The sequence below is a fragment of the Drosophila miranda genome, assembly GCF_003369915.1.
Source record: "Drosophila miranda strain MSH22 chromosome Y unlocalized genomic scaffold, D.miranda_PacBio2.1 Contig_Y2_pilon, whole genome shotgun sequence".
Classification (NCBI taxonomy): domain Eukaryota; kingdom Metazoa; phylum Arthropoda; class Insecta; order Diptera; family Drosophilidae; genus Drosophila; species Drosophila miranda.
The window spans coordinates 34,629,693-34,645,655 of NW_022881614.1; the positions used below are offsets into that span (position 1 = coordinate 34,629,693).

General features: G+C 42.3%; 1 protein-coding gene and 2 pseudogenes across 1 annotated transcript; 1 reads left to right on the forward strand and 2 right to left on the reverse strand.

Moving 5' to 3' along the window:
- Positions 1-691: 691 nt before the first annotated feature.
- On the reverse strand, positions 692-2,657 carry LOC117193963 (annotated as a pseudogene).
- A 5,697-nt stretch (positions 2,658-8,354) lies between these two features.
- LOC117192806 (CWF19-like protein 1 homolog) lies at positions 8,355-13,754 on the forward strand. The gene is made up of 7 exons (XM_033397560.1): positions 8,355-8,609; positions 8,662-8,833; positions 12,623-12,772; positions 12,828-12,924; positions 12,981-13,309; positions 13,371-13,528; positions 13,584-13,754. Exons 2-7 carry the CDS (start codon positions 8,822-8,824, stop codon positions 13,687-13,689), a joined length of 852 nt encoding a protein of 283 aa, XP_033253451.1. The 5' UTR covers positions 8,355-8,609; positions 8,662-8,821; the 3' UTR covers positions 13,690-13,754.
- On the reverse strand, positions 13,753-15,703 carry LOC117192805 (annotated as a pseudogene).
- Between the last annotated feature and the right edge of the window lie 260 nt (positions 15,704-15,963).

Sequence of the window (15,963 nt, forward strand, 5' to 3'; positions counted from 1 at the left end):
TTCTCTTTTCCTCTGTTCCTGACTATGTTTTGTAGTTTCTGTTTCTGTTTCCTTTTGCCTTTCCGTTTCGCCCTGTCCAATCTTCAAACGTCCAATATTATGTCTTAAGTTAAGTACGCTAAGTGAAAGGGCCCACGATAAATACGATATAGTTTTTTAGAACCGAACCCAAAAGCCGAATCAAGCCCAGCCACCACATTCGTCCGCTTTGTTTTCTGATCTGGTTCTGTATATGTTTTAAATATGTTTTTTATTCTAAGCAAAAGACAATGACGACGATGACGACACATCACAGCATTCCAATTACACAACACATCTCAGAATTATGAGAGTATTTTATGTTTATATAATAAATATTAAAGTATTTTCGTTCTGCAAAACATGATAGACCCAAAACCTCAAAATCTGCATTGGAATCGCGGTAAAATTCATATCCGAATGAAAGCAAGCAACATCGTTGTGTACATCATTACATTATTGAATACCGACATATTGTATGCCCAATTTGTAATGAGGGTGCAACAAAAAATCTATTTCGACTTTGTACTAAAATATAAAAAACAAAACAAAACAAAAAAAAAAATTAATAAAAATATATAAAAGTAAGATTTATAATTTATTTTCCCTTCGAGGGAAGTATCTATCTACAAAGTATTTTGAGCTTATGCATTCTAAGAATTGCCTGAATTATTTAGTGGCCATAACCGAGCACCATGGTGGCCATGCGCTAATAAAGATTGAACTCCGATTCGTAGTCGGAAAAGGTGCCGTTGCTGAAGACCTTTGTGGGAGGCACGTAGCGATTCAACGGATTCTCGAGTATGAAGTGATAGACGCGCTCAACCTTCTGCAACTGAAGTCTGGACTTCACGGCGATGCCCGTTATGCTGTCCAGCTTTTGTTCGATTTCCTCCTGCTGGCGACGTGCCTTCAGCTTCAAATCGTGCGGATCCACTGTGGATAAGGGGTAACAACGGGGTCAGACACGGAAATGATACAAAATGTCTACTCGGAAGGGTCGAGAATACGAGCTTACCAATTAACGGCTGCAAACTCAATTTCAAGTCAGACGTGTGTGCGGCAATTGCCGACGCCCACAAAATGCGTTTACGGACTTCCTGCAGGGCCCTGAAGGGTGTCAGCAGATGGCCCGGCACCAGTTGAACGGTGGAGGCCAGCTCCTGGACTTCAACGATGAGCGGATTGGCCGACAGCAAACGAGCGCTACCAGAGAAGAGAAATATTAAATATTAATTGCATTCATGTTGGTGGCTACGCCTCTGTCCCCCACTTACCAGGATCGGGGTACGCAGCTAAACTTTACCAGCGGCATTTCGGCGAACGTGTTTAGTTCGAGAAGGTGGCAGGGCACAAGGGTGCCGGGCCCAGATGTGAGTGTAACTGCCGAGCCGGCTGCTCCCGGCACCAGAGTGGAGTTGGCAATGCTGTTGTTGCCATCGAACTCAAGCTTGGTGCTACAGAACACACTGTCGTTGGCCATGTAGAAGCTTTTCGAGCTCAGCATCGACATGTTGTTGACCTTTAGCTTGGTGCTGATCAGCTGAGATTTGGCATTCTGGCTCTGGGTGGCTGCATGCATGTCATCGAGGTAGTTCTTCATCATGTTCCTCGAGTAGAGGATCTTCTCATTTATCTGCGAGAGCTGGCCCATATCTTCCTGTATGCGATTGATGGAGGTGCTTAGTGCGCTGTACACCTGTTTCACGGAGCTTAGAATTAGGTCGTGATTTTCCAGCTGCTTGGCGCCGCCTTCTGCTCCTGGCGCAGCTGCTTAATTTGCTCGACGAGGAATTCGTTGCGGGCCATATTGAAAGTCCGCATGGTAAACTGCACAAGAAAGTCGCTGATTAGCTCGTCCGTGCTGTCCTCGTCGGTACTGGCAATCGCATTGAAGCTGTTCACCTTCTTTTGCAGCTCGTCAACAAAAGGAGTATAGTCCTGGCAGAAGCGAGCCTCCAGCTTGACCAACTCCTTATCAGCAGAAAGGTACCTGGCCGCCAGTCCGAGCATCTCCGCTTTGGTCAACAGGGGCTTGGCTTTTGGGGTGTTTCCCATATTAGCCGTGCTTAGTTGCGTTATGTACTGCAGCTGTTTCTCCTTGATCTTCATTATTACATTGAAAAGTGGAGCATTCGGAGTTTTAGAAAAGATGCTCCGCATTTCGTTCCAAAGCCGCTCCTTGGCCTTTATCATACTCCTGTCTGGCCTCCTTCAGAGTTTCTTCTGCCGTCTCCTTCTCCTTCGTCAGCTCCTTCATTTGTTGGAGCTTTTGAAGCTGCAGTGGTAGAAGGCTGCGCGAGGCTAGGGGCACCACCTTGCCCTTATGACGCGCCACCTGGGCGATGAGCAGATTTGCGCTTACCTCCTCCACCTCTTCCCGAGGTCGAATACGTCTCTGCAGTTGCGCAAAAAGCTGGTGGGAGCCCGATTTGAAGATGCTGCGATCGGATATTTGACAATCATGAATGTCCTAGCGCCTATGGCTTCGAACTTACTTTCTGAGATCTTCATCGGCTAGTATCACATGCTTTAAATGCCTCAATTTTATCAGCGTGTGCCATTTTTAAAAGAATTATTAGCTGTATTTTTTGTTGTTGATTTTGCGCGCGGCCATTGATCTGAACGCGTCAGTGTGCCCGCGGATTTATCGACAAGATATACGGTCTGACTCTCCGAAATATACCGAAACATACCACCTCATTTAAAAACGAGGGGGAACGTTGTGAGTTGCTGCGGACACCGCAACTCTACAGTTATACCCGATACTAAGCCAGTATGGCTTTCCTCCGGCAGACGCTGCTAATATTAAACGACACGACAAAGAGTGCGCTGCGTAGCCAGTGCAAATTGATTTGTTCCTTTTGGCTATACAAATTATCTGATCTGGTCCAGATTTAGCAATCTGATAGATATGGTCCTTATCTATGATTCTGCGTTTTTAGTTTTCTCGAATGTGCAATATTGTGGATGCAACAGATTTTCGTCCTTTGTGGGGTCGGAAGGGGGCGGGGCGAAGTTTTGAAATATTTTTGTAGCAGTGACATATCACAGAAGTCTGGATACAAAACATCGTTGCTCTAGCTCTTATAGTCTTTGAGCACTAGGCGCTGAAGGGACGGACAGACGGACAGACGGACGGACGGACAGACGGACAGACAGACATGGCTCAATCGACTCGGCTATTGATGCTGATCAAGAATATATATACTTTGTGGGGTCGGAAACGATTCCTTTTGGACGTTACACACATCCACTTTTACCACAAATCTAATATACCCCACTACTCATTTTGAGTATCGGGTATAAATATACCGTAAATATACTGACGAATTCAAGTTCTAATTTACATATTCCTCGTTTTTCATATTCCGACGAATATTACGAGCTAGACAAGTCTCTCAGCCATGCCCACATAATTTGATCCGATTAATGAATCAATTTTTTACTTAATATGCTTATTCTATATACTTGCTTTTATGGATCTTGTATAAAAAAAGGTTTTAGCGAAATAGGTCAAACAAATGAAACTTAATAAAACGTAAGAGAAAAATTGTTCCAATTGTTTAATTTCTTTATTCCGTTGAATAATGCTGCCTAACTAAATCCATTAGCTCTGCCCACATAATTTGCCCACATTAATGAATAAATTTTCTACCTGATTGATTACTTTTAAGTACTCTATTTTATTGTATTTTGACTGCAGCAAGGTTTAAACAAACAATTTTTACGCGCGGATCCCAGGCAAAACGAAGCCGTACTCCCACCCAACCGACCGAGGGGCGCTGCCGCATGACGCACGGTGCGTAGTCGAACCGAACGCGAACATGCAAGAAAGATAGCTATTAGACTAACATTCGAGGAAAATTAGCACTAAACTTACTAAGAAACTAAGCATGCAATCAAAATACAAATACCACTACAATTACTAATTACTACAAAGGTGTGTAAGGATGAGTAATTTAATAAGAGGAAGAGAATTAGTGGTGGATATAATATGGTAGAGGGAATTATAATCCGAGCATAAGACCCTAAACGGTTCATGCAAGGAATAATTCGATCTACAAAGTGGAAGGAACAGAACAACGGTATAAAATTTCTAGTCAGTCTAATAGGAATCGTGAAGTTTATGCGATCAACAGATCAGGGCTGTCTATGTCACCCCTGATCAAGTTGTGCATAAATATCACACCAAGCATTTTTCTACGGTTAACTAAGGATGGGAGGTTTACTAATAGTAGTCTACTAGAGTAAGATGGGAGTCTTACACCCGCATCCCAGTTAAGGCCCCGCAGAGCAAAGAGTAAAAAGTTTTTCTGTACTGATTCTATACGTTCCTGGTGTACTTTGTACTGGTTGCACCATACACAGGAGCCGTATTCTAAGATCGGACGAACAAGCGAGGTATAGAGAGTCTTTGTTATATAAAGGTCGTCAAATTCCTTTGACCACCTCTTTATAAACCCAAGCACGCCCATGGCCTTATTTACCATGGTAGAAATGTGTTCGGAAAACTTTAACTTGGGGTCTAACATAACACCCAGATCATCCACCAGGGTAATTCTCTCAAGAGAACCACCAAATAAGGTGTAGGGAGCCAACAAAGGGCTAGAACGATGAAATGTCATAACTTTGCATTTCGAGGCATTAAGGTGTAACAAGTTTGCACAACACCATGACTGAAAGTTATTGAGATCGGATTGCAAGCGAGAATGAAATGAAATGTGCTTGTACTGGACACAGAGTTTAACATCATCCGCATACATAAGTACTCGAGAGTATGTTAATACTGAAGGCAAGTCATTAATAAAGAGTGTGAAGAGTAAGGGGCCTAGATGGCTGCCTTGTGGTACTCCCGAAGAAACCTTTACTGGTAAAGAGAGGGAGTTTTTGAAGAGGACTCTTTGAGACCTAGAACAAAGATAGCTAGAAATCCATCTCAGGAGGTTGGGCGGAAACCCTAAAAGGTCAAGTTAATGCGCTAAAAGGGAATGGTTTACAGAGTCGAATGCTTTACTAAAGTCGGTATAAATAACATCCGTCTGTAAGTTACATTGAAAGCCTTTAATAATGAAAGAGGTAAACTCTAACAAGTTCGTGGTGTTTAATCGCCGCCTTATAAATCCATGCTGAGTTGGAGATATAAGTGACTTGCAGAGATGTTGCAAGTGCGGAGTTAAAACCTTCTCAAACATTTTAGGATTAGCGGATAACTTTGCTATACCTCTATAATTTTTTGCATCAGACTTGCTACATTTTTTATGGAGAGGAATTATAAACGATTCCCTCCAGATCGAGGGAAGCAAGAAGAATCAATGGACAGGGTGAATAGTTTAAGCAAAGGTCCACACAGAGCCTCGGCGCAGTACCTGAGTACACAACCTGGAACCCCGTCTGGACCCGGTGAAAACACCGGCTTAACTAGTCGAAGAGCATGAAGTAAAGAACATTCATTTAACAAGGGACTGAAAATGCCGTTCGACCTCGGTAAACCGTATGGGTACGGATGACCAGAGTAGCTTTCCTCAGAATAGGTGGTTTGGAAAAATTGGGGAAAAAGATCGGCAATTGCTTGATCATTATTTGCCGACGTATTACAAAATGATAGCGAGGATGGGTGTGCGGACGTTCTACGCTTACTGTTTACGAAGCAGTAAAACTGTTTAGGGTCCTGAGAAAAACGTATCCTGCATCGAGATAGGTAGTTCTTATAGCATTGAGCATTAAGAACTGAAAAGTTTGACCGAGCTATTACATAGCGAGAGTGAGAAGTAGGAGAACCCACTTCTTGAAATTTTTTATAAAGTCTTGATTTTAAGTTTTTTAGCCTGGATAACTCTTTGGTAAACCAAGGGGGTTTTCCAGATCTAGTCGGACAAGAAAGCGGGACACAAGAATCAAAAACTGTGCCAAGAGCATTGTAAAAAATGTTTGTGCCTTTTATGACATCAGTGCACAAGTAGAAAGCGGACCAATCAAAATCCCTAATGAGGCTATTAAGCTTCGCAAGCTCGGCTTTACGAAAGCAGCGGACACGTTCAGGTAGCCTACTCGACCGATCCAATACAGTTGGTCCTATATCTAGCGACACCTCGAAAGTAGGGTGGTAGGCGTCTTCAGGTATAGTGAGCGGAAGGGCTCGGGTTAACAACACTATGGTCGTATCCGATACAAAGCACAGATCAAGCAATCGACCCAAGGAATTTTTCACATGATTGACTTGAGACAGGGACAGGTCAAGCAAGCCGTCAACTAAGTCATGTCGTGACATGGGCACTAGGATACTAGACTCGTTTACCGAAGACCAAACAGTTCCTGGCAAATTGAAGTCACCAAGAACTATCATACGATCTTTATCAGATAGCGAGAAGAAACAGCGGTTAAAGCGGACAAGTGCTGCTCATAAATTGATATATCCGAAGAATCAGTTTTACACACAGGAATTCCAGTTCCTGTTGAACTTGGACTGTGAAGTGTTCCGACGTGAAGTAAGAGTCCACTGCAATTAGAACCCCCCCTGCACGTCGAGACGAACGGTCCTTTCTAAAAGTTGTGTACCGACCTGCCAAACCTCGGAACTAAGAATGTCCGGCTTTAACCAGGTTTCAGTAAACACAATAACGTGGGAAGCAAATGCAACACTATCCCGGAAAAGAATGCTGAGCTTACTCCGCAAGCCTCTTACATTCTGATAGGTTACTAAAAGAGAAGTTAGTTTTTTGGAAAAGTGGAAGCAAGACGGAAAGTTGAGGTTAAGGGTGGCACACTGGAAAGATTTGTAAGGGATATGGGGGCCTATTCTTCTTCTTAGCCTTAAACTCCTTCACCACCAAATGCCCCGGCCAAAATTTGGCGGAGCAAATGGTGTCAAATTGAGTTGGGGAGATGCTTATCTTAAACGAGGCTATCTCCCTGGCATAAGAGAAGTTGAATTTCTCCACCTTTAAACCCACGGCTTTTATTTTGCTTTGAATGAAAGCAATAACATCATTAGATGTGAGGTCAGGGGCCAGCCGTGAGACAAAAACTTGTCGTTTTGGTGAGACTCCCACCAGTGGTTTGGGCACCACAGGCCTAGTATCCGTGGTGGCAATATCCGGAGGTCCGGAACGTCTATTTACTGGTGGGATCGGGATGGACGGGACAACTAGCGAACTTGCGGACACCACGGACACGGACGCTGCAGACGGACTTGGCTGCACATTCTCCGAGGCGATGAATTCGGCTACCGAATCTGCATCGCCAGCAGCTGTCGTTGCCCTTGGAGTGGCAAACGAGATCAACTGCTGCACACTTGGAGTGGTCGGAGTCAGTTTTTCGGCGGCGCACGGCTGAGTGACGGTTGGCACTTGCAGATCCCGCGGAGTGACCTTTTTACGCCTCGGAGACTCATTCAGCAGTTGCAGACTGCCAAATTGAGACTCCATGGCTAGGAGCCGATCATATTGCTTTTTAAAGCCAACGGTCAGCTTCTTAAAGCCCTTCCGCGTCTGCCTCATGAAAGCCACCATGTCTTTCTGCACCGCACGGCATGCCTCGCAACTGTAGTGCAAACCATTACGCTTTGAAATGGCATCACTCACAAGGCCAGAAAATACAGCACATTTTGCGTGCACTATGCTGTCGCAGAGCCAGCAGGGGATAATCGGCTGATCGTGGGTAATCTGCTTATTGCATGATTTTTTGGCACATACAACAGAAAACTCCATAATAAGAAATTTGAGCAAAATTAGAATCAAATAATATTTCAAAATAAATGGCTATCAAACCATTGTGCCAGACAAACGCTAATAGGAGGAGAGGAGAACAGTTGCAGCATGATTCAATTATACAAGGTGGTCTCGTCGGGAGCCGAAGTTCGTTCGTGTTGTCCCTTATCGTCAGTGCATGCTTGCTTGTTGATGATGAAGGTTGTTCACGGACGAATTTTTTGATATATTCTTAACCCTTTTGTCCCGACAACAACAAAATTATAAAAAGCATATAAAAAAAAATACCACAGAATTAGAAGTAATCTTTATATATTATGTAAAAGAACATTTTAATATAACTAAAAAAGTTGAAGAAAAATTATTAATGGCTGCATAAAATTTAAATATTAATATATCAGTAAAATCATTTTATTTTAAAATTTTAAAACCCACGGGCCTGTTAAGGGCTAAGCAACATCAACATATACCGTCTCACTCACAGTCACTATACTATGTGCCCTTCACTCGCACTTATTGCTAGCATACGTTAAGGGACTAACTTTTGCCGACGAGACCACCTTGTATAATTGCATCATGCTCGGTCCCAACCAGAAGGAACATTTTGAGGATCTGGCGGATGGTGAAATATGCACAAACCTCACATACCTCGGCAAACGAGGGGTGTACACGCTTACCAGTGGCGTTAAAATAGCCTATTTAAGTGGCGTGGAATCAGCTGGTGCTGCAGATTCAGCTAAGTCAAACCACGAGTTCACTAAATCTGATATTTTTGCCGTGAGAAATTCGTGCTTGGTGTCGAAGAACTGCTCCACCGAGTACAGAGGAGTGGACGTACTTCTCACATCGCAATGGCCATACGGGATGCAGGAGAATGCGAATGTAGGTGCTTATTTGCCAGTATGTGGGTCTGTTTACCAATAATCTATTCCAGGAAACAGCATCCAAGCTGATATCGTTCCTCTGTCGGGAGATCAAGCCACGCTATCATTTTTGTGCCATCAACGGCACCTACTTTGAGTGCCCGCCATTTCGTATGCCAAAAGACGAGACCACGCAGTTTGAGCTCTGTACCCGATTCATCTCACTAGCTGATGTGGGAAACAGTGAAAAGCATAGCTCGCAAATAACTGTTGACACTTTCGGCGTGTCTGATAAAAACCTCTCATTGACGAACACATTGAGAAAAGGGACTGAAAAGACCCGATCAAATATGTTTTTGCTCAACTCGCTCTTCGCTCAAGCAAAGACCGATTTTTTCACTTCTCTTTTGTTCCTGTTTTTCACTGAGCATCTTGTCGCGAGCGAACGAAAAAAGTGTCTTTTGCGTATGTATGCGTGCTTGTACGTGTGGTGGCTGTGGCAACGATCACTTGCCTTCGTGAATTGTGTCAGACACTGTCCCAAACCCAAAATGAGCCTGTTCCTGAACAACTTTCCAAAATTTTTACTGATGTGGAGAACTTTGCTATGAACAATGGCCGTTTACCATTAAATGCCGATATATTGCAGCTTTTTAACGACATGAAGCTAAGATCACCACACTTGAATTCGCTCGCACAGGTGGTGCTGGCTACACCGGCCACTCAGGTATCGGTCGAAAGAGCCTTTTCAGCACTTCATTATATTTTGAATGAAAAACGTTGCTCTTTAAGTGCGGAAAATATTAACTCATTGTTAGTGGTTAAGCTAAATTCGTATTAATACAAAATATATACATACAAATATACATACATCCATATCCATGTCTCTTCAGTTTGCAGAAAATTCGCAAATAAGTATAAATATTACAATAACATAACCAAAAAGATGCGAAAAACATGAATAAATAAACATAAGCACGAAAAAAAAACTAAAAACACTTTACTCAGACACTTTTTGGGTTCTGCTCATATAAAGACACTTTTGCTGCGAGCGCTTGACCAAAGTGTCTCTCTAATAGTGTTGGGACTTTCATGAACGAACGAACAAAAATGAACTATTCATGGAAGTGAACGAACTGAATAAGTTCATCTTATTCGTTCTTTTTCGTTCATCGTTCTTTTTTGTTCATCGTTCTTTTCCGTTCGTTCTTTTTTGTTCATCGTTCTTTTTTGTTCATCTGTCGTTCTTTTTTGTTCATCGTTCGTTTTCGTTCGTTTTTGTTCCTCATGTTCGCTATGTTTGAGCTGGTATGGCAGCTCTTTTTGTTTTGCTCATTTCGTCTTGTTCGCTATTTTTGAGTTGGTATGGCAGCTCTTTTCACATTTTGTTGTGGCGGACTCTGGCAAGAAAGTTGAAAAGAAATTTAAACTGTTTTGAAATGTCGCTTAAACGTAAATTTAGTGCTTTATGGAATCACTTCGATGCCATAGATGACAAAAAGGCAAAGTGCAAGTACTGCAAGTCGGATTTGAGTATAGCCGGAGGTTCACAGAGCAATTTAACACGGCATTTGAAGTTGAAACACCCAGCTTCTCTCGATGAAATTGAACGACAAGGAAGTACTGAAGCCAGTTATTCTGCCGCCACAACATCGCAGCAAGAAATAACTGCATTTGTTCAGAAGCCACCGACAGGGCGTAAAAGTGAGCAATTAGACAAACAGTTAGTGCGAATGATTTCCAAAGGCCATCATGCTCTCCGGATCGTGGAGGAGCCGGATTTTAAGAAGCTGATAGAGGACGTTTCAAATTGCCCTGGATATAAGTTGCCCACACGTAAAACGCTGTCTAATGTGCTACTAAACAGTTAGTGCGAATGATTTCCAAAGGCCATCATGCTCTCCGGATCGTGGAGGAGCCGGATTTTAAGAAGCTGATAGAGGACGTTTCAAATTGCCCTGGATATAAGTTGCCCACACGTAAAACGCTGTCTAATGTGCTACTTCCAAATATACACAGTGAAGTTAATTGCCAATGTGAAAGAGAAGATAGCATCTGCATCTGGAGTTTGTCTCACAACTGATGGATGGACATCGCTCACCAATGAGAGTTACATAGCTGTAACCGCACACTTCATAGACAAGACGAATATGGAACTATCTTCGCATATGCTAGCTTGTGAAGCGTTCGGTGAGAGGCACACAAGCCTCAATCTTTGCTCTTTTCTTCAGAGTGTTGCAGCTGATTGGAGAATTGAAGATAAAATTACTGCAATTGCATCAGACAATGCTGCCAATATCGTATCAGCGATAAAATTGGGAAATTGGCGCCATATTCCATGCTTTGCCCACACTTTGAACATCATTGTACAGAAAGCACTGGGACCAATTGACAGTGTAAGGGTCAAAGCAGGGGCAATTGTAGAATTTTTTAATCGCAGCTCATCCGGATTCAAGAAGCTCAAAGAAATTAATAGCCAATTAAATCTTCCCGACCTTAAGCTGACACAAGATGTGCCTACACGTTGGAACTCAACATACAAAATGTTTCAGCGCTTGTCTATTTTAAAAGATGGAGTTATGGTGGTCATTTCCCTTCTACGCCCTGAACTAGTACTGACCCAGGCAGAATGGGAAATTATTGATGGTGTATTGCCAGTGCTGAAGCCATTTTCTGAAATAACAACTGAAATTTCAGCAGAGAAAAATGTCACCTTATCAAATGTTATTATAATGGCCACATTGCTGCATCAATCCATAGCCAAAGCTATTCCAAAAGATGATTTTCTACGGGCAGTCGTAGAAAAACTCAAAGAGGAAAATAATATTTTGTATGCAGAGAGCACCATACTAGACCCAAGATTTAAAAAACGGGGTTTTAGGTCCGATGAATGCTATGAAAAAACAGTTGCAGCTCTACAATGTAAGATCGCTCAAACGGGATTGGTTGATAATGTTGCTGATGATCTGTCATCACAAATCGAAACCGTCAAAACGTCGCCAACCAAAAGTGGCATTTGGGACGAGTATGACAAGCAGTATAACAAAATAACAAAGCCAAGCTGTAACACGGCTGCTGCCATTAGAGAGGTAGATAAATACCTAGCAGAAGAGAACATCAATAGAAAGCAGGACCCTTTGATCTGGTGGACGCAGCGAAAAAATGTATATCCACGACTATACGAATATGCGTTGAAACGTCTTTGTTTGGTGGCCACGTCGGTGCCATGTGAGCGCCTATTTTCTGCAGCAGGAGAAAGAGTCCGCAAAAGACGAACGCTTTTGACGCCCAATAAGGTTGAAAGCCTTATGTTTTTACATAATAATATGTGAAATACTTAAAAATGGTGTTATTTTATAGGTTTTAAAATTATAATGGACAACATAAGTAAAATTGATTATTGTTTTTCAGCCCCGACTTATAAAACATATAAAATGGAAAACGAGATACTTAATTGAAACTGTTGGTTGTGTCCTAACGATATCAAGTACTAAGTACGAATTAAAATAAATTTAAGAAGTTAAAACGTCAATGAATTGTAGTGCATTATTTACATATAAGCTTAAAACTAGATATGAGACTTTAAAATTGAACTAAGAACAAAAAGACCGATAAACAAAACAGGCCAAAGAACAAAAAAGAACGAACTAAAGGGACAATGAAAAAAAGAACGATGAACAAAAAAGAACGAACGGAAAAGAACGATGAACAAAAAAGAACGATGAACGAAAAAGAACGAATAAGATGAACAAAAAGGAACGAACTAAAAGATCGACTTAGTTCACTGCATCAAAATGAACGAACGAACTTATTCAGTAAATTGAACGATGTTTACCCAACACTACTCTCTAAGTTGTTATTGTGAGACCCGATCGTGTGTCGGGCTCAACCGAAAACCCGAAACACATAACACAAGCGAAGAGACAAAAAGTGTTCTGCTCAGTGAGAGACCGCTTCTGCGTGGTCTTTTTCGGTTTTGTAAGTGACGAGACAGCAAAGGGAAAAAGTGTTGACCGTCGTTTGCGAGCTATGGTGAAAAGGCAAAATATATACATATACGCGCTCAGCCTAAAACCTGTCGACAAGTCCCGACTGCTTGATCTGGTGCAGAAGACAGCTAATGAAATTCCGTGTCCCTATGCTGGGCTAGATTTGTGCGGAACCGTCGACAAGAATGACACAGTGGGTATTGCTCGTATTGCGTTTATCAGTGTTATTAAAGACATAAACTTTTAAGTCGGAAACCCGCCAATATTTTTACGATATGGAAAAAAAGAAATCAAAGGGACAGCGTGGCTATGGGAAAAAGCGGCGTATGCAAGAATTGAACCAGGGTAAGCCAATAGTCGGTAGTTCTTATTGTCGTTTCTCATATTTCATACAATTTCAGATAAATGCTGGTTCTGTTTATCATCGCCCGATGTAGAAAAGCATCTCATTATTACTATCGGCGAACGTTTCTATCTGGCCCTGCCCAAGGGTTCAATTAACAGATACCATGTCATGATATTGTCTACAAAGCATCTGCCCTGCGCAGCACAACTAACCACTGAGGATTGGGAGGAGCTGGACAAATTTAAAAACGCCTTGCGAAAGTTCTTCAAAACCATCAGTCAAGTGGTGTGCTTTACGGAACGCCATTACAAGTCGTTCCACCTACAGATCAATGTGCTCGGCTTCGGAGAAGGTTATGCATGGAAGATAAAGCATAGTTTTGAGGTAGGCAAATCTCTTCATTATCCTCTATGAACCGTGCTAATTATTCGCTTCAATCATTAAGGTCAAAGCAGAGGAATTCAATCTTCAATTTGAAACGCTACCGGCATTAGATTCTCCGAAAATGTTACCAGAAATAGGACCTTATTTTCTGGCCGAGCTCCCCGATGATAGCACGCTCATTACACGGCAGATGAATCACTTCCCGCTGCATTTCGCAAGGTGCGTTGAAGTTTAAAGTTTATTAACATTGTTATTTGATTAATCTATTTTCCAGGGACGTTTTCTGTTCGGAGAATCTTCTTAATTGTGACGAAAAAGTCAACTGGAAGGAATGCCTTCTCGAGAAAGACGAAGAGACGACTTATGTTTCAGACATTTGACTTCACTGTCTAAGTGTTTATATTAAAAGAATGTAGGTATAATAAAGTTATAATATCGTTTGTAATTGCTTAACCCATTCATTTTATGCATTGTATAATATTGACCCTTGTATAAATTCTAAAGCTATAATTTAAGTAAAAACGTTCTCGACTCAAATTGATAGATATGAATAGTTTGAGTCCCGATGGTAGATTTTGTTGAGGATTTGCAGGAAAGTTTGGTGGGGAACCCCGCGCTATGTTTGCTGTATGTGCGTTTTAATCATGTTGTACGACTCCTCTTCGAATGTGGCAAAAGTAGTTGGTAAGCCGATTTTCTTGTAAAGCTCCTTAACACGCTCCACCTTGACTGGATCTGCATTGGAAAGTTTCAATTATTACCAACGGATTTCACTGGCTAAGTAGTTCCGATCGTCTCACCATTGTTTCCATAGCAATCGACCATGATTTTCTTTTGCTCGGCATTGGCTCGCTGCATGGCCACCACTGCTAGCCAGGAGCATTTGTTTTCCTGTATGTCGGTGCCGATTTTGCCTGTCACCTCCGGATTCCCGAAGCAGTCAAGGAAATCGTCTTGCACTTGGAAAAAGTGACCCATTTCCAGGAGAATGGTCTTTGATTGACGGAAAGGTTCGGCGTCCTTATATCTACACGAAGAAAGGACCTATTATTCAGAAGAGCTTGACAATTGCAGTATAACTACGCACCCAGCCAAGTGTAAAGCAACAGCAAACGGCAGATAGAATGAATAGTAGGCAGTTTTGTTGTCCACAATTGCTTTGTAGTTGTCCATAGTGAGCTCGGAAACACTGCGATGCGAGTTGAGCTGATCTGGCCACAAGTTGTTATGTAGGTAATCCCATGGAAGAGCTCCATGAGCGCCACATAGCAGTCTAGGTGGCTGAAATGCATTTTCAATATGGCATACATGGCATTCTCAATCATTAGAGCATCACTGATGGCTGTCAAGCCAACGTTCTCAACCTTGTGACAGCACGGCTGTCCGCGTCGTGTTGTGATGTTGAACCATCACGTCGTCAGAGATTATGAAGAAACTCTGAAGCTGCAATGATAATGTGACTCTGATTATGTTTGGTGTTCTTAACAATATACGAACAAAACGTACCATTTCCACACACCATCCCAGGTACTGGGCCAGCTTTATGTTTTCTGGGGTCAGATCTTCGGCGGGCACCAGATTCTTGTAGGTGAGCACTGTGAGTATGCCGCGATTCTTTTTGCCGCGCGGTACATTGTATTGCAGCACCTTGGCAAACCACTTAGCGGCATCATTGTAATTATAGGTCTTCGTCACGGTAGTGATGTCACGCACAAGATCTGCAAACGCATTAGAATAAAAATTAGTACTATTATGCTAATTTGGAGAAACAAAGGTGGAGCTCACCGGGGAACACAGCCATAAAGTCGCGGCTTTCATTTTTTGACACTGTGACGCGGGCCGCAATTGGAACAGAGTGATTTTGAAGCGTTGATAATGTTCTGGAGGGAAACAAAAACACAAACAATAGAATGCAATACAAACACATACACACACGGCTGAATACATTATGGGTGTATTTTTGGCCTACGTGACTCCGTTAGTACTCGTACAAACAGATTTCTCCCACAGACTCCACGCCCATCACCAACTATGCAGAGCACAGCAAGTGCACAAGTGCCCCAAAGCCAATGTAAACAAAAATAGACAAAGTTCAAGTGCAGAAACCGGTAGATTACCTGCTGGTCTTCTTCAGCTTCTGCTCGTTAACAAGTTCCGTGGACAGGCCGCCAATCGTTTCCATGGATTTGATAATAGGCTCCGAGTTGACTTCGTCGCTGGTGGAGATTAGTCGGTGAAGACGCATCGGATTTGGGAATATCCGCTGCTGGGGAAGAATCCGACGAGCTAGTTTAAACATTTTTATTCACAATATTATCAGAAATCTCTCCGTTAACGACAGCTTCCCTTCCGCCCCTTGACCAAAATTTAACTTCTAATTTCCTTACGTTTTCAAATACTGGTGAACAGCACAGATTATCGATAGCAGACTCAGATGTGCAAAGCAGTGTTGCCATTTCAGCATATTTCGGGCTATATCTAGCCTTTTTTAAATGGAGTAGCTTGTTTTAGCTTTAAATGTTTATTGCTTGAAAATTTATGGTGAAGTTGACTCTGTTTCTAATATATAGCTAATATAGATAAAAACATTAAGGCCACCACCTTGTTGTTTTTGGGGTGTATTTTGTCTTTGACTCGTTTTTGGCTAATTTTTT